Below are 18,929 nucleotides of genomic sequence, written 5' to 3' on the forward strand. Positions count from 1 at the left end.
AGCTATAAGGACCTCTGATGTTGGTATGGTCACCACCACACCGAACACAACCACCCCTTTTACCGGTGCATCCGGAACCACCTCACAACCTACAAAGTACCCACCCCGGGGCCAGAGGGTTTTCACCCACTCTATATGTCTCTATCTACGGCCTTGAGGGTCCTGATAAAAAAGGGGCATCTAAAGCCCCTAGAGCCGTGTCCATTGCCTAATCCCCTTCCTCCTAAAAAAGCACAGACTTGTGCATGATGAGCATGTCCATACCCCAACCCGAACCCATGGTGGTGCCTGTGGTAGAAGAAGGCATGCCTGAGGGCTCTATAAACTTAATTGAAGAGGCATACAACCCTTGTCACTAATATTGCACCAGCCGATTAGCCCAAGACAGAGGTGGAATTGCCAATGGGAATGGAGGTCAACGTAGTCCGGGAGGACGGGCCAAGCCATGGGTTGGATGACTTAGCTGAGCTTGAGGAGGACATCAGTAATCTGCAGTTCTTTGATGAACAGGATCTAGGGAATGTACAGATTGGTTGGTTTGATATGAACGGATCAACGGATAATGCAGGGTGGCTCAATGATGAACCAGATGTTGATGAGGGGTCTCAACCAAGGTAGGAACAACTAGAAATAGGAACTTCTGCAACGGCCGGAATGGTCGACGACATGGATTTTACATCATTTTATAATTAGCACCATAGTTACTTTAATATAATATATATGTTTAGTCCAAGCGAAATCGTATTTGAATTCTGAATTTCAGTTTCAACAATGATAGATAACTCTAATTTTGTAGCTTTAAAGAGAGTTCTAGTGATGTGATAAGAGAGAAAAATATAAAAACAAAAACAAAAACATAGACACACACATCATATCACATGTGGGTTCTATTTTTACTACATCACTAAAACTCTCTTTACAGTCACTACAACAAAAGTAACCTATGGTGACGAAAACTAGTGAAGAAAATAAGATTCGTCACTAAATAAAAATAATTCGTGAGGAATTTATAAATTTTGTCACATATAATAAAAAAATGAAAATGATAGGTGATAAAATTTATTTTCGTCAATAAATACTTCATTTTAAGTGAGGAAAAATTAAGTTTCGTCACCAAAAATTTTCCCGCTACTTTTTTTCGGTGGCGCCAAAATTTTGGGACTTTTGGTGAGAAAAAAATTTGTCACTAATTATAAAATTATTTGTGAGGAATATATTTTCGTCACCAAAACGTTTTAATATTTTTGATATCTTTTGGTGAGGAAATAATATCGTCACCAATTTTGGTGAAAATTTTTTGATATATTGAGTGGCAATTAAAAAAAATATAGGGTATTAATTTTTTTTACCCCTTTTCTGTTTATCATCTCTATCTCTCTCTCTCTCAAAATAGGGTATTAATTTGTCTTACCTCTTGCTCCTCCACCACGCTGATCGCCATCGTCGCCTCTATTAGCCTTGCCTATAGTCGCCGCCACTAGTAGCCTTGCCGGTAACCGCCACATCTTCTTTGCTTGGTGATTTGGTATGTGATTTCTCTTTCCTCTTTTTCTGGTGTCTCTTTCTCTTATTCTCTGTATTGGTATGGTGGCGAAAATTAGTGAAGAAAACAAATTTCGTCACTAAATAGGAATAATCCATGAGGAATTATAATTTTGTCACGTATAATAAAAATATAAAAATAATAGGTGACGAAATTTATTTCCGTCACTAAATACTTAGTTTTAGGTGAGAAAAAAAATAAGTTTCGTCACCAAATATTTTTGAGATCTTTTGGTGAGAAAATAATGTTGTCACCAATTTTGGTAGAAAAAATTTAATGTATTGAGCAACAATAAAAATATATATATATATATATATCAGTGTGTTTGATTTCAGTTTTCTAAAAATAGTGTGTTTTATTTTTCGTATTTTTTAGTTTTTAGTTAATATTTTTAAAATTTTAAGTAATTTTTTACTTTTTTAGATGCACCTTATTTAGATGTATCTAAATAGTAAAATATTTGTGAAAAAATATTTTAAAAAATTAATAAATACACAAAAATATGAAAAATGTAATGAATTTTCATATATTTTTTTTATATTTTTTGGAATTTAGTGTATTTTTTAAATATTTTTTTCACATGTATTATACTTTTTAAGTATATTTATATTAGGTGTGTCTAAATTTAAAAAAAAAAAAAAACTTAAAATATTAAAAAATTAATTAAAAATATTAAAATATGATCAAAAATAAATAAATAGAATTTTCTGAAAACTCATCTCTAAAAACTGGAACCAAAAAGTTAATTTTTTTTTTATCCTTTTCTGTTTACCATCTCTCTCTCTCTCTCAAAATAGGGTATTAATTTTGTTGCCCTCTCTCTGTTTATCAACTCTCTCTCTCTCTCTCTCTCAAAACACACACGTAATACCTCTCCACCATTGCTCTTTCCCTTGCTACCGTCGGCCCTTCCTGTATGAATAGGGCTCCACTTTTTGCATCAAACCCAGGTTCTTTTTTCTCTATTTTTTCCTTGTAGTGCATCGATTTAATTGAGTTGTTTCAAAAAATTTATGGGTTTCAATCTGCACATTTTTTTTAGCTTCTAATCTGGCTTTATTGTTGATTTGGTAATAAATTTGGAATTGTTTTCTTCATTGAGCGATTTAAAAGCTTTGATTTATCATTTGGGTTTTCAAGTTTATATGTATTTTTTGGGTTTTTCTTGGTAGTTGATTGTTAGCCATCAATGCTCTGCTTAGGGATTAGATTTATAAAATAGGGATTCAATTCTGGTGATTTGTGCTTCGTTTCCTCATATTGAACAAAGATTTGGGGGGAAAAGAAATTCTGGAATAAAAAAATTTGCTATTTTATTTGAACAAAAATTTCTAAAATATATTTGGGTTTACTTTATTTTTGAGTTAAGAAAGTGAAAGACATTGATTTTGTGAGTACAATGAAACAAAAATGAAAGAAAATGATGAAGATTTGATGAAGAAAACCGAGAGAGAGTGAGAGAGAGAGAGAATTGAATTTTGCTTTGGTTTCATTCTATTCTTTGAAGAAGAAGACAGATTTTATCCCGTGTGGGTGTGTTTTTTATACAACTTAGTTAATTATTCAGTGTGGTTGTGTCCTAGGATGATTGTTACATCCTAGTGAATTAGTTATTTAGTGTGGTTGGGTCTAAAATTATTTATTACATCCTAATTGATTTGAGACAATTAGATGATTAATTTTAGATCAGAAATTATCTTTTTGTTTATATACTGAAATTGATTTTGCCAGTTGTACCTGGTGGAGAGTTAGTGCCTTGGTTGTTAGCATTATTTGTAGTTTTTATTGTTTTATGGTGTTTGTGTTGTCACAAACAATGTTCCGAGATACATTTTTGTTGTAGCTGAAAATCTCTGGAACTATTCATTGATGATCCCCAGGGTGTGGACTCTGCTGCTTCTCGTAGGGTGTGGGGTATTTTGGTATGTTTTATTGAAGTTGGTTTCTTGGTTTGTACTCTCTATATATATATATATATATTTTTTTTTTTCTCTTTTTGGAAGTAGATGAACTTGTTTGGAGAGCTGTAGGGCTATGACAATTATATTTAAACTGTTGGCATAAAGATTTGTATTTATTATTTACATCTACTTACATCCAGAAGATAACCTCGATTGCATAGCTGGAAGCTTGAAGCTATTTTGTTTTTGGACCTCTTTCTATAGATGTGTTGCCTTCATTTTATTCTTTCTAAAGAACATGTGCTTATATAAAACATATGTATATATACATGTATTATTTCTAGATTTTATGGCCAGGATAGTTTATTACCCTATAAATCTAATTGTTCAATGTTTTTTTTCTTTCTAATAGAATGTTGCCAGGATAGTTTATTACCCTATAAATCTAATTGACCAGGATAGTTTATTACCCTATAACCTCCATTGCTTGTATCTGTTAGAATGTTGCCAAAAACTTCTTCAGCAAAATTGTGTATTTTGCTTCTAGGAACGAAACACTACTACAAAAACAATTAAAGATCACACTTTGATAAATGAAAATATCTCACTTTTATTAGAAGTGTGATAAAAAAAAATTAGATTGATATTTTAATCACACTTAATTTGATTGAGTGTGATAATATTTATTTTTTATGTCACTTTTTAATTAAGTGCGATTATATATATATTTTTTTAATCACACTTTTTAAGTAAGTGTGGTTATATATATATTTTTAATCATATTTTTTAATTAAGTGTGATTATATATTTTTTTTTAATCACACTTTGATTATATGTATATTTTTAATTAAGTGTGATTATATTTTATTTATTTATATATATATATATATATATATATATATATATGTATAGTATCCACAGTGAAACACAAACAAATCAAACCATCTCTCTCGCCGTCTCCCCCTCTCCCTCTCACCACTCAGCAATAGCTAGGGTTTTATTATCTTCCTCTCCCCTTATAGAAACCCTAGCGTTGAAACTCCCTTCCCCAACAACAACAATCACCATCAGTGTTAGATCTACCATCACCGATCCACCGTTGTTGCCCGTCGTGCAACACCTCATTCTGCCGCAGAACCATCACCTCAGTGCCGGCAATGGCAGATCTTGAAGGACGACCAAACCCTAGAGAGCTACGGGTAATTCAATCGATTCCCACCATACTCATTTTTTATATATGTGAATGTACATATAGGTATTAGCATTGGAATTTGAGTTAATTTTGTAGGAATTAGTTGAATCTACGAGTCTGGGTGTTGCAATTTCTGGATTTATTGTGCATTGATTTAATTACTTATTAGGGATTGCAATTTGTATAGTTTTGGTAAGGAAGTGATTAAGTATTGTTTATATGAAATTTATGGATTTTTTGCTTTTTTATTTAGTACATGATTTTTTATTTGTTTGTTCTTCATTTGTGTGTGTTTTGTACCCCCTTTTCTCTATGTTCTGCTAATATTTGTAATTCCATTCACTTTTGTATTTTTATGTTGGTGATTGATTTGCTGCGAATCCGGACAACAAGGTATGTAAAATTCTTATCTTTCGCTTTTCTGTCTTCTATGGAAGTGTTGAACTGAAAGACTAATTCATTCAATCCTTTTCTTCATCCACTCAATATTAGATTTGGACTCATTTGAAGAGTTGAAAGTGCTTCCAGCAAGGAAATCATGTTTCAGGTTAAATTTCAGTGACCAAGTTATAAAGTTTATATGAACAAATATAAATAAAATATTGATGTTTTTTTATTGTTTGTAAAGCCGACACATTTACACTTCTATCTGCACTTCATGGACTAGAAATTATGATCTTCTTGGAAAAATAATATTGCTCTTGCATATATGTTACTTTTTATACTGGTTTCGAAAGTGGAATTCCAAAAGAAATCATAACTTGCACCAACTTTAATATTATCAAGCTTTTATTTGCATTTGTGTAGATTTAGCTATATCATCTGTATATTATGAAAAACTTAGATCTAGGTTTTGCCTTTTTCACTAAATGTAGATATGGTTAGATAATTAATGGGTCAGCACCTACTCCATAATTCACTTTTTTAAAGCTTGTCTAATGTTTTCCCCAACACCATTTATCTGTGTTTCTATAGGAAAATTGTGCTCTATTAAAAAATACATATGCATTTTTTTTTAACTACATTATAATTATTCATAATAATTTTCTAACGTTCATAACAAAACTATAATACCACTTTGTAACTATTTCAATTGAGGAAATTATTATTTCTATCTCAACCTTTTTTGGGGGCTTACATAGACATATATGAAGTAATGAGAGAATAAGAAAAGAAAAAAAAAATTTAACGTGGAAGAAAGAATCAGAAACTGAATTGTGTCTGCCACTAGCAAACAACAATGCCTTTTTCCTTTTTGGGTGAATAATGCCTTCTTCCTCTCCTGAGAAAGAAAGAACATGGTTTGGAACTGTCTCCACTTTCACAAATCCTCCTCTAGATCATAAAATTTGACTCTTGAGATCTTTCAGGTGCAAATATCAAATATTTTTAACCATAAAACTTGTATAAGACCTCTGTGGTTATCTTCTCTTTTGCTAAGAAGTAAGAAGTAAATTGTTTAAGGAAATCATACCGAATTCTTAAGGAAACCAAAACAATATGGTGGTTCACAGAGATCTTAAGCCTGAGAACCTGCTTTTGGATTCCAAGTGCAATGTGAAGATTGCTGATTTTGGTCTGAGCAATATCATGTGGGATGGTCATTTTCTGAAAACATGTTATGGAAGCCCAAATTATGTTTCCCAGAGTTATGGTATCTATGGAATAATTTAAGACAGTGAAACAAGTCAGTGAGATTTTTCAATTGAATGCTATTTGTATCTAAAGTAACTGTTGAATTTCCAAGTTTAATAAATTCATCTATTTTCATAGGTTATATCTGGGAAATTGTATGCTCCTATGGTAGATGTATGGAGCTGTGGGGTTATCTTGTATGCGCTTCTTTGTGGCAACCCTTCCTTTTGATGATGAAAACAGTCTTTCCTTTCCAAGAATACACACCACATATCATTCAGTTCAAATAAAAAATGTAATTGCATCCCTTGAGGATTGAATTCAACAACATCAGGTTCACATTTCACCATTATTATACAGAACTACCCTACCTAATAATGCAGTACCTCCAAGAAAAGATCACCAAAACATATTTTATCACCAAGCTCAACAAAGAGATCAGCATTAGCATTGCTTGCTTTGGAAATAATAGATCTAACACTAGATTGAGTTGCAACAGAGTATTAGCTTGTGCTAGTAATAAGAAAGATTGTTCTATGATTTTGAAATGTGCTTGTGGATGGTTTAACACTTAAACACGTTCATATTTCTGTTCATCCCCATTTTGGAGTTGCTTGCATAATCAGTTGTGGAACTTCCGGGAGGTTAGTAGCTTAAAACTGGAATTAATTACTGACAATTCTTGCTATCATCCTACCAATTCATGTTTAAAATAATTTTATTTTGTTTTGAAAATCTATACATATCTGTGCCAATTGCATGTCTTATTGACATTTATAGTAGTGTTGATAAGCCATTTCTTACATAGCACAACTAATATACCAATAGTGCACCTTACCTCCATGAAATATATCACCTTACCTATGTGAAATATATTTCTTCTTTTCTGTTTGGAGGACTTTCACATAGATTTTGATCCTTTATGGTGCAAAATATGCATGTTTCATCATTTTTTAATGTACATAACACATCAAATGCAAACATTGTTAAACTAAGTGTTTCCTTGGTTAGATTTTTGTAATTTATGTTGTTTATTTTTCGTCTGGTTCAACTAAATGCTTTATTAGCGATTTTTGTCTTCTACGATGGCATTCTTTTTTAAGAAATTGGAAAATAATTTATGGCGAATCATCTCGAGTAAACCTTTTTTGCGAGCTATGAATCTTTGGTCTTTAAATGTTAAGAGTGCCATTTTGCAAGTCTCATATTGTGGCTTCGATTTGATAAGAATCTTTGTTTTGACAGCACTACTACAAAATGCTTAAAGATCATACTTAAGAAACTAAAACATGAAACTTTTAATGAAAATGTGATTAAAAAAATCAAATTAATATTTTAATCACACCTAATTTAATTAAGTGTGATAGTATTTATTTTTTGTCACTTTTTAATTAAGGAATTTCTTGCACCAATTCCCAAGTGACCTCCATGTAATGCAATCATGTTCTACTATTTTAAAAAACTTGACAATCTTTGATCTTGAACCAGTTAACTTTCAATTTCAGGATACTAGCAGGCATGGATTTGACGGGTTCCCTTTCCAGTGACATCCTATCATTATCTGAATTGCAATATCTGTAGGTTTTCTAATTTTTCTTTTGCTTTTAATCCATTTAGATGTAATATAAATGGCATATTCAATTTTCGTTACCATCATCTTTGTAGACTATAGTGCTTGGAATTGGATATCCTTGGCATTTTCAATAGCTTGATTCATCATAGACATAATTGTTGAATTATTATTTTGGATATCTTAAATAACATTACTTCCATAAGACTATTTTTAGTTCCTTGCTTAATTAGCTGCATTATTTTTTATATTCTTCATTCTTGATAGAAAAAAGAGAGATAATTTCTCATTATTAACTTTTGCATACAGGGATCTATCTAACAACAAGGGTCTGACTGGAACTCTTCCATCATTGATCGGGAATTTGAATCAGCTTACAACCTTGTAAGAAAATTCTATCTATTTCTTAGTATCAACAACTCGTGAAATTTCACTCCTTACATTGAATCATTTGCTCTTTGTTACATACAGAATCCTCATTGGTTGCAGTTTCTTTGGTCCAATTCCGGACTCAATAGGATCTCTGCAGCAACTGGTCTTCTTGTAAGAATTTCAAGTCCAGTGTATATGTCTAGTCTCATGTCTTTGGTCTTTTTAATTATGGTACAGTAAATATATTAAACTTTTATTAGCATTGTCTGCAGAGCTCTGAATGCGAACAACTTCAGTGGACCAATCCCGCCTTCCATTGGTAATTTGTCTAATCTTTCATGGCTAGATTTAACTGAGAACCAGCTTAATGGAACAATTCCAGTCTCTAGTGGGAGCACAACTGGTCTGGATATGCTAGTTAAAGCAAGGCACTTGTATGTCTCACCTCTTTGAAATATCAAACTTAAATTTTATTTTATTTTTTTCAAATTCTTTTGAAGATAACATGTTTTAGTATTATTGTTATTTAAATTTAAGCAAATTTCTGCCCATTATTCACAGTCATCTAGGAATGAATCAGCTATTCGGTAGCATTCCATCTAAACTTTTCCACTTGAACATGAATCTGATACATGCATAAGTTTCCAAATTGTAATCTTTGATGTTATGAACGACAAAACTTAGTCATTAATTAGCATATTTTGACTTCATGTGGAGCATTTGATTCAGTTGTTGTGACACTAGGCGATCCTATGTTCCAACTAATGCCAATTTAGACATTATCTTGTTATAGTCTCTAATAAATAATTATAATTTTATATTGAGCAAGATTTTTTATGTCAACAAACTCACTGGAAGCATCCCTGACACACTAGGATATGCGCAGACTTTGGAGGCCATGTGAGTATCTATGTCATGTACTCTAGAAACTTCTTACTAAGCTTCTTACAGAAACCATTCTGTGATTGGCTTTCATGTTCCTATAGTAACAAATTTGGTTTCTTGTTTTGGATTGAAACTTTTGCCTTGCAAACAGATGCTTCAATTGGAATTCATTAAATGGGCCTGTTCCTTCAAACCTCAACAACCTTACAAGTGTCAGGGAGCTGTAAGTACACACACAGAAAATTTTCCAACTTCATGTAGAATTCAAGTTGTGTCATTAAGAAAGTGTTTTGGTTATGCCTTTTGAGGTACTTGTCGAACAATAATTTGAATGGACCTTCGCCCAATCTCACAGGGATGAACTTTCTCAACTCTCTGTAAGTTCTTGCAATTTCCTTCGATATTCAATTTTGTTAGCAATGCATGTGAAATCTATTTGCATTTTCTGACCATAAGATGATGGTATGCAGGGACATGAACAACAATAGTTTCAATTCATCAGCTGATCATCCATGGCATACAAGCCTAGAGGCTTTGACGACATTGTACCATCTTAATCCTCATCATTTGTTGATCTAGTTCTCACTAATAGTTTAGGGGATCTTGGAATAATTAAATATGATTTTAGATGTAATTAATAATATATTAATGTCTTCCTTATTTATTTTCTTTGCAGATTGGTTTTTGATGACGTTTGGAAGCATATTTGCAAATCAAGATCAAGTGTTGAATTATTTATTTATTTCCTAAACTGATACTTAGTTGTAGTTGCAAATCAAGATTGAGTGTTGATTTTTTTTGTGGACTCCACATTAGTTCATTTTGGGATTTGCTTTGATGATTTTTTTGTTATACATAATGGATTATTATTAAAGTTGTTTGATGGATACATTTTGATTTATAATATAATGGTTTAGTGAATTTTTGTGTGGAGTGGAGTATAATAGCTAGTGGATTTCTTAGTACAATTAAAAGGCTATTGGGAGCTGAGCAGGGATATTTGTGAAATAATAACTTAAATTGAATATAAAATATGGAACAACTTTAGTGACGAATTTTTTCGTCATTTGTACTTCTTATTATGACAAATTGATTATTCGTCACTAATAAAAAAAATTTTGTGACAAAATTTACTGCAGTTTATATATGAAAGTTTTTATTTATTTTGTTGTTTGGTGACTAAAAATTTTGTCACGTGTATATATATTTATGACGAAATATATTTCGTCACCCATGTATGACTTTTAAAGACAAAAAATTTCGTCACATTTACATCTTATTGTGACAATTATTTCCTCATCAATGATTAACATGCGTGACAAATTTATTCGTCAACTAAAGTTATAAATATGGTACTGAACAACTATTTGGTGACAAAAATGAGAACTTTTGGCGACAAAATTTTGTTTTATTGGTGACAAAAAATTATGACTTTTGAAGACGAAAAATTTCGTCATCTTTACATCTTATTTTGACGAAATTATTTCCTCATCAATGATCAACATGCGTGACAAATTTATTCGTCAACTAAAGTCATAAATATGGTATTGAATAACTATTTGGTGACGAAAATGAGAATTTTTGGCAACAAAATGTTGTTCTATTGGTGACAAAAAATTTCATCACTGAAGTAATTTCATTGGTGACGAAATTATTTTTCGTCACGTTGGTTTTTAGTGACAAACATTCAATGACGAAACCGGTGACGAAAATATTTCCTCACAAATATCTATAGTGACGAAATTAGCTCTTTGGAGACAAAAAAATTTCGTCATTCAAGACCCAACTTGTTGTAGTGAGTTTCACAATTAGAATTCTCACTCTTTATTCGTTTGGTTTTGATGGGGTCAACATTCTAGAGCTAATGTCCAAAGTGTAAATCAGCTTAATTTTCTACAATGCGTGATAAAACTCTATTTTAAAAACATTACACGTGAAAATTAAGAGAGAGAGAGAGAGAGAGAGAGAGAGAGAGAGAGAGAGAGAGAGAGCGCCAACAGTCAAACCAGGGCGTTGCTATTTTTGACCTAGGATGCATTCTGGTAAGGTCCCGTTTCAGATAAATTCACACACACTACCCAGTTGGATGACTTTTCATCCTTCTTCTTTCTTAGGGGTATTTAGTTCATACATTTGAAAGAGAAAGGTAATAGATTTGGAGAGGAATTATCTTTTTCTTTTTCCTTTTTAAATCTCTCCTCAAATCTATGAATCAAATACAATCTTAATGTTGTGTTTGATTGGAGGATTTGAGGAGGGATTTAGAAAAGAAAATGAAAAAATTAGGTGAAATGAAAATGAAATATACATTTTACCTACTTTCACACATCTTTTTTCTTTCCCTTTCTAAATCCCTCCTCAAATCCCCCAACCAAACACAACGTAAAGGAACATGCTATTTTTTGATGCCCCCAAAAAAAAATGCTATTTTAATTAATTTTTAGTTCTTTTATTAAAATGTGAGATAAGAAAATTTAATTTAGAATGAATTTTTTAATTTTTATAAAAAAAAAATTTACAAAAAGTAAAATGAATGAAAAAGAACTTTTGACTTTTAAACTACTTAATGTAATTCCCAAACAAGCTCTAAAATTGCCTCCATTCTCATTCCCATTCCCAAGAAGTTTCCTACCAATTTTGTAACATTGTATCATCATCATCATTATAATCATATATATATATATATATATAATATGAGTTATGCTACAAGGTGTGTAGCCTAACAAGTTATGACATTTGTAGGGTTAATTATCACAAATGCTATAACTAAGGGTTGGCTTAAAAATTCATTTTTTTAGTTTCATTTTTATCTTTTACGGAAAAATATGTTTAAAAAAAAAAAAAAAAAAAAAAGATAGAAAGATTTGGCAACTTGTAATAAACTTTTGAATTTTTAGCTAAAATCCTTAATTCCCAAACAAGGTCTAATTCCTTGGGATAATGAAAATGTCAGAGGTTCAGGATTTGAGTCGATAGTGTGATTACATTTACTAGTACCTTAACATCATATTATATGACCCAAAAAAAGGCCTAAATCATTTTCAGTCATAACTAAAAAATAAATAAATAAATAACAATAACTAAATACCCAATAAGGTATAATAAAAAACTAACATCACAATTAGTCATAACCAAGTGATAACTATCATTACAATTGGTCATAACCAGACACGATAAATATCGTAATTGAGGCATATGACACAAAATTTTCCTAAAAAAATTGAAACATGTATGATTTTTAAAATGAACTTTATTTTTTGAAGATAAATATGATAAAATCATGTTACTATAGTTAGTCAATATGATATATTTCACGTATAATTTACATACAAAGACCAGCAAAATAAAAGTAAATCATTGATGCTGAACTTGGGACGGGCTCGGACTGAACGTGTTTTCAAATGATCAATCTCAATCAACTATTCATTTTCTTTTTCCAGTGTTGAATTTTTCAAAAGTCGTGAAAAAACATTATTAAAATACCATCCAACAATGTTGAATTGCTGTTTATTTTTTGCATAATATATATGAAAAGTCTCTCTTTTGACAATTATGCAATTGAATGTTGAATGAAATCAGCCGTACACCTTTCACCCAGAAATTTATCTTCTGCTGAACAGTATGACGAATAAAAAGAGATTGAAATGCAAAGAGTCCACAAATTCTATCCAATCATACCCACCAAGAAGCACAAAACTAGTCATGAAACTCATCATCTGCAAAGGTGCAATTCAATATCTTGAGCTCTTTCTTATTCTCTTATTTTCTTGTTTTTGTTTCAAGTTTAGCATTGCCATAGACACCATTACTCTCAGTCAACCCATCAATGACTCTGAAAGTATAATCTCAAGCAACAAAGCTTTTCAATTGGGATTTTTCAGCCCTGTTAATACTACCAATCGCTATGTCGGTATTTGGTACAACAACATCCCTGTCAAGACTGTGGTATGGGTAGCTAATAGAGACAGGCCTTTAATAGATTCTTCCGGGACTTTGATGATATCCGAAGATGGCAATCTAGTGGTTTTGAATGGGCAAAAAGAGATTATTTGGTCATCTAATGTTTCAAATTCTACAGTGAATTCAAGTGCCCGCTTGTTAGACTCTGGGAATCTTGTTTTGGTAGATAACTCAAATGGAATGAGAATATGGGGGAGTTACCAAAACCCTTCAGACTCATTCTTAGAGAACATGATGCTTAGTAGTGATAGAAGTACCGGTGAGAAGATATTGTTGAAATCATGGAGAAGCCCTTCTGATCCATCCGTTGGAAGCTTCTCTGCCGGTATTAGTCTTTCAACCATTCCAGAATTCTTTGTATGGAATGGCAGCCATCCATATTGGCGAAGTGGTCCTTGGAACAATCAAATCTTTATCGGAGTCCAAGACATGACTTCGCTGTATGGTAATGGTTTTAATGTGGTAGATAACCATGAAGGAACTGTATCTGTGTCTTTCACTTATGCAAATCGATCTATGTTAAAATACATTTTCTTGAATCACAAAGGATCTCTTGAATCACAGAAACTGACTATGTTTATGGCAAGTGTGGGCCATTTGGAAGCTGCAATTCAAAGGACTCACCAATTTGTTCCTGTTTGAGAGGGTTTGAGCCAAATCGCATAGATGAATGGAATAGTGGAAATTTTACTGGCGGGTGTGTAAGGAGGACAAATTTGCAGTGTGGGAGGAACGATAGTAGTAGCCAGGAGAGTAAAAAAGACGGGTTTTTCGTGCTGACGACAATGAAAGTGCCAGTGTTTGCAGAGTGGTCACCGGTTCTGGCTAATTATTGCGAAAACCAGTGTTTGAAGAATTGTTCGTGCACCGCTTATGCATATGACGACGGCATTGGCTGCATGTTATGGAATGGAAGCTTAATAGATATACAAAAAATTTCCAGTGGTGGGGCAGATCTTTACATTCGCGTGGCATATTCGGATCTCGGTAATATATTGCCTATCCATATTCTTGTGCTTAAACTCAACCCTTTGTAGTCAAATTTCAAGAAACGTTAGTACTTTATTAGTAAATTGATGATCTTACGAGGGAAAAAAAAAAAAAAGGGTGAGAAAGATCAATAATATTGTGGTCCATTTTACTTGCACTATTTTGATGGTTGCTCTGTTTTGCAGATAAAAAGAGGGACTTGAAACTAGTCATTGTGATTTCAGTGATTGTAGGGTCAATAATCATTTCCATCTGCGCGTACTTCATATGGATGGTGATGGTTAAACAACGAGGTACAACTAATTTAATCAATCTGACTCATAAATTAAGAAAATATTTTCTTCTATCGTGTAGTAGCTAACCTAGAACAAGTTTTTGAATTAGGATTCAAAAAGAAGTTCAACGAGATGCTATCATTTAAGAGACTGTTTCCAGAATACTCAACTGAAGCGTCGTTTGAAGATAATTTAAACCAAGTTAAACTTGAAGAACTACCACTCTTCAAGTTTGAGAAACTTGCAATTGCAACTGACGAATTTAACTGGACCAACAAGCTTGGACAGGGTGGTTTTGGTCCGGTGTATAACGTAACAATGATTGCTCACGCTGATCTTGAAGTTGTTTTGTTGACAAGTGAAATAATTTGGTGTTTGTTTTAGGGGAAATTACCAGATGGACAAGAAATAGCGGTGAAAAGGCTTTCAAGGTCCTCTGAACAAGGGCTCGAGGAGTTCATGAATGAAGTTGTGATGATTTCTAAACTCCAACACCGTAATCTAGTTAGACTCCTTGGATGCTGTGTTGAAGGAAAAGAAAAGATGTTGGTCTATGAATACATGCCAAATAAAAGCTTGGATGCATTTCTCTTTGATTAGTACAAGTAAAAGCTCTTAACGAGTTGTTGCTTTCGCTAGATTACTTGTTATCTTAACTATCTGAACTTACTGTTTTACCAAAATTAAAACTTCTATCTCGAAATCAATTTCATTTGCCTTTTTCTCCCACTTATACTTTCTTTTGAACGACATTCTTTTAGATCCACAAAAACAGAAGCTCCTAGATTGGAGTAAACGTTTTGACATCTTTGAAGGGATAGGTAGAGGCCTCCTCTACCTTCATAGGGATTCTAGATTAAGGATCATTCATCGAGATTTAAAGACAAGTAACATTCTGTTGGATGAAGAGCTAAACCCTAAAATTTTAGACTTTGGAATGGCAAGGATTTTTTGTGGCGAGGAACATCAAGCCAATACAAGAAGGGTTGTTGGAACATAGTAAGTACATGTCTGTTTCTCCAAAACTCTTCATTCTTTCAATGTGGAGCCTCTTCTTTCTTATGGGATTAATTTAACGCAATAAAATCAATTTTCGCTTGATGCAGCGGTTATATGTCTCCAGAATATGCAATGCAAGGGCTTTTTTCAGAGAAATCAGATGTATTCAGCTTTGGTGTATTGTTACTAGAGATTGTAAGTGGAAGACGAAACACTAGTTTTTATGATGATGAGCATTCTTTGAGCCTTCTAGGATATGTAAGTCCACTTGATTCATTTGCGTTTCCTAGTTCTCTAATACTCCAAGGTTTATTCATTGTCAAGACCTAACTTTTACATGCCATATTGCTGTTAAAATTTCAGGCTTGGAAATTGTGGAATGAAGATAACATTGTGACTTTAATAGATCCAATGATATCTTATCAAGACTTCAGATCGGAGATTTTGAGATGCGTAAATGTTGGACTACTGTGTGTACAAGAATTTGCAATAGATAGGCCTACCATATCCACGGTTCTTTCTATGTTAAATAGTGAAATTTCATATCTCCCAACGCCAAAGCAACCTGCATTTACTCAAACACCAAAGAGTCTGTCTTCACAGGAAAGCCTGAGTAGATGTTCTAGGAATGAACTTACTGTTACAATTGTTGATGGCAGGTAATATCTCAGATGTCGAGATGATTATTTTTATTTTTTATTTTTTCCAATTTCATGCACACAAAGACTTGCCATTGTTAACCACTCGCATCAAGTGGTTTACTGATATATACCTATCCACAACTATTTTTGATATTCTGTTAGTGCTTATTGGACAAACAATTACAATTCAAATCTTTGTGTGAACACTTCTATTTCAAGATTTGTTTTTTCCTAATCTGGAATTTACTTCTTGTTGAATTTTTAAAAATTAATTTTAATAGTTTTTTGAGTAAATTGCAACAGTAGTCCCTGTACTTTGCTCCTTGTATCATTTTAATCCCTATAGTTTCAATTGGCACGATTTCAACCAAGAATTTATTATTTTATTTCAATTTGGTCCAATTGATTATAACTCTTCTTAGCATTTTTTATGAAAAATATGTATATAAGTGACATATGTCATATTTTTTAAAGAAAAATTATAAATTTAGAAACCTTAGTGAGTTAACATTATTCAAAAACACTAACAAGATTATCAATTGGACCAAATTGACACATTTAAAATTAAGGATTAAAATTGTGCCAATTAAAAGTATAGGGACCAAAGTAATATAAAAGGTAAAATGTAGAGATCACTAATATAAGTTACCCTAGGTTTTTTTTTTTTTTTTTTTTTTGAGGTAATTAGCTCATTTTAGTACTTCAAGAGAGTGGAAATAATATTTTATGCGGTTAGCAAAAGAATAATCTAACTTGGGATACAGAAGTACCTGCCCTAGCTGGATATTTGAAGAAACGAAGTTGACTTTGTCGCATTGAATCACCCAAATTACATTTCTTCCATTAACATGTCAAAATCAATTTCGGCACGCCATTTGGTAATTAAGCTACCTTTAGAGATGCTACTATTGGAAGTATTTTATGTAATTGGCATACCATATTGACGTAATATACTTTTTACTTATGGTTTACAATATGAAAAAAAGAAATGCTATATAATTTGATGTGATTGAACACTCTCTATCTTAGACTGAGTACAAATAACTTCTCAAATCTTACTTTTATCACATAATAAACAATAAATGAAAGAGTACCGCATGCACGTCAAATCTGCTATGTGGTGTACTCATTCTCCATTATGACAATGCTTCCTCAATTAATTTATTGGTGTAAGCCTTATTTCAATAATTCCAAGAGGTAGACTAAGCCATACAAAGTTTGTGAATAATGGTTTCAGTACCAGTGGGATTATTAACAGTACTTTTTTTTTTTTTTAAGAGAATGTTAATAAATTTCAAAATCCATTTCGTCGTCCAGTAGCGACATGCATGATCTCCGGTTCGAATCTCCCAATGAATCATTAGAGATTAGCTTGGTCCTTAATTTAATTTCAAGCCTCCAGGGATTAGTTCTTGATCCTTTAGATACAAGATAACTCAAGTCCAAATGAGCTAGGCTAAACGAGAGACATCCTGAATTAAAAAATAAAATAAAATAAAATAAAACTTAGGGTAAATACTAACGACATTATCAAATGGACCAAATTGACACAAAATTTAAAATTAAGTGTCAAAGTTGAACCAATTGAAAATGGATGGACCAAAATAACGTAAGGGACAAAATATGAGGATCATCGGAATAATTTTCCCTAAAAAAATTTACAAAAACATGAGGGGTTGAACCCCCACAGTTTTTTCCCTTTGCACCCCATTAAATGACTTGCTTCCCACATGTTTTTGTAATTTTTTTCTCTGTCTCACTGTACTGTAATTCTCCCATTATAATTTCAGCTTGACTATGAGGACTTATTCAAAGAGGAAGCTTCACTTCCCATTTAACATCATTTAAACAATCTAAAATAAAATTGTTTAGCCTAAATAAAATCGTAGAATCGTAAAATCTTACCATTTGTATTAGGATTCTGAGCTTTCATAGGGAAACATTCTAAAGCTACCTTAGTAGTAATTGACAGAGAAAGAGAGCCAACAGTCAAACCAGGGCGTTGCTATTTCTGATCTAGGATGCATTCCGGTAAGGTCTTGTTTTCAGATAAATTCACACACAATGCCCTTTTGGATGACTTTTCTTCTTTCTTCTTTCTTCTTTCTTCTTTCCTAATTTGCCTTCTTTCCCATTCCCAAGTGTCCTACCAATTTTGCAAAACATGATATCATCATCATCATAACTATATGGGAAATTTTTTGGGGGGCATATCATATGTCTCCAAGGTTTTAAAAAGCAATATTATGTAACGGTTGTAACTGTTACATAACGGTTATAGGAGTAAGTGCTACCCGTTGCACCTGTTTTTGCGATGTGATGGAAATTCACATCTGTAACGGCCGCTTCAGTGTTACGTAACGGCCTTAGCGGTGCCATAATGGCTATAGCGATACCATAACGGCCCGTTATATACCATTACACACATTTACAATATTCTGAATAACTTCCTTGAAAGAAAAAAAAAAAAAAAAAAAGCTTACAAACTATACATTATACACATTCTGCACATAAAAAATATACATTATACATAGTCTACAATATTTACTAGTTCAAAAATAATTTTTGTTTATGACACAATTTTTATTTTAATAATCATTTCATTTAATAATTGTAAATATTTTTTATTTAGTTAGTTCAGGTATTGGTTAAAAATAAATTTGTAGATATTTAAAATCAATCATTCTTAAACAAATAAGTAAAAAATTTTACTTATTTAAATAAGAGGTATATTATGGATTTATGACATATAAATTTGTTAGGTTTTATTCTTGGCAATCCCGTTTGATAAAACTCCTTTCAGTTATACTTATTTTCGCACTTTTTATTTCAGTGAGGTTATGAGTGTTTAGATGCGAATCCAACCCGAATTGTGCCTTGCAGAGAAGTTTGTGATGCTAATACTTTCAAGATTGCCACATCGCTGATTATGACAGGGATCGAGCTGCCCCGTCAGCTCGGGGGGT

At 32.3% G+C, this 18,929-nt stretch overlaps 1 protein-coding gene and 1 pseudogene across 21 annotated transcripts; both read left to right on the forward strand.

Moving 5' to 3' along the window:
• Positions 1–2,340: 2,340 nt before the first annotated feature.
• Positions 2,341–10,019, forward strand: LOC114299775 (leucine-rich repeat receptor protein kinase HPCA1-like). Of its 20 annotated transcripts, none has more exons than XM_082887923.1 (12): positions 2,356–2,493; positions 3,424–3,465; positions 5,129–5,183; positions 7,777–7,848; positions 8,151–8,225; positions 8,313–8,384; positions 8,474–8,647; positions 9,072–9,113; positions 9,250–9,321; positions 9,407–9,475; positions 9,569–9,643; positions 9,775–10,019. In XM_082887923.1, exons 4-12 carry the CDS (start codon positions 7,790–7,792, stop codon positions 9,851–9,853), a joined length of 717 nt encoding a protein of 238 aa, XP_082744049.1. In that variant the 5' UTR covers positions 2,356–2,493; positions 3,424–3,465; positions 5,129–5,183; positions 7,777–7,789; the 3' UTR covers positions 9,854–10,019. The 20 variants fall into 20 exon arrangements, 17 of the variants coding, with proteins under 17 accessions (XP_082744044.1, XP_082744055.1, XP_082744058.1 ...); XM_082887924.1 differs by having other exon boundaries at positions 2,382–2,493; positions 3,387–3,465; XR_014340538.1 differs by lacking the exon at positions 3,424–3,465 and having other exon boundaries at positions 2,341–2,493; positions 9,454–9,475.
• Positions 10,020–12,668: 2,649 nt separating this feature from the next.
• Positions 12,669–16,155, forward strand: LOC114270537 (G-type lectin S-receptor-like serine/threonine-protein kinase At1g11300; annotated as a pseudogene). The gene is made up of 7 exons (XR_014340541.1): positions 12,669–14,045; positions 14,234–14,341; positions 14,433–14,635; positions 14,708–14,921; positions 15,088–15,322; positions 15,430–15,580; positions 15,686–16,155. The product of XR_014340541.1 is annotated as a G-type lectin S-receptor-like serine/threonine-protein kinase At1g11300 (transcript).
• The last annotated feature ends 2,774 nt before the right edge of the window (positions 16,156–18,929 follow it).

The sequence above is a fragment of the Camellia sinensis genome, chromosome 9 (genome assembly GCF_055761805.1).
Source record: "Camellia sinensis isolate YWXY chromosome 9, ASM5576180v1, whole genome shotgun sequence".
In the NCBI taxonomy this organism is placed as follows: Eukaryota; Viridiplantae; Streptophyta; class Magnoliopsida; order Ericales; family Theaceae; genus Camellia; species Camellia sinensis.

Bases quoted from the DNA above. Each gene is read 5' to 3' on its own strand.
- LOC114299775 (XM_082887918.1), top strand. From the start codon at position 2,460: ATGAATAGGGCTCCACTTTTTGCATCAAACCCAG. The intron at 2,494-5,128 runs GTTCTTTTTTCT...ACTCAATATTAG, and splicing joins ACTTTTTGCATCAAACCCAG to ATTTGGACTCATTTGAAGAG. The intron at 8,226-8,312 runs GTAAGAAAATTC...TGTTACATACAG, and splicing joins TTGAATCAGCTTACAACCTT to AATCCTCATTGGTTGCAGTT.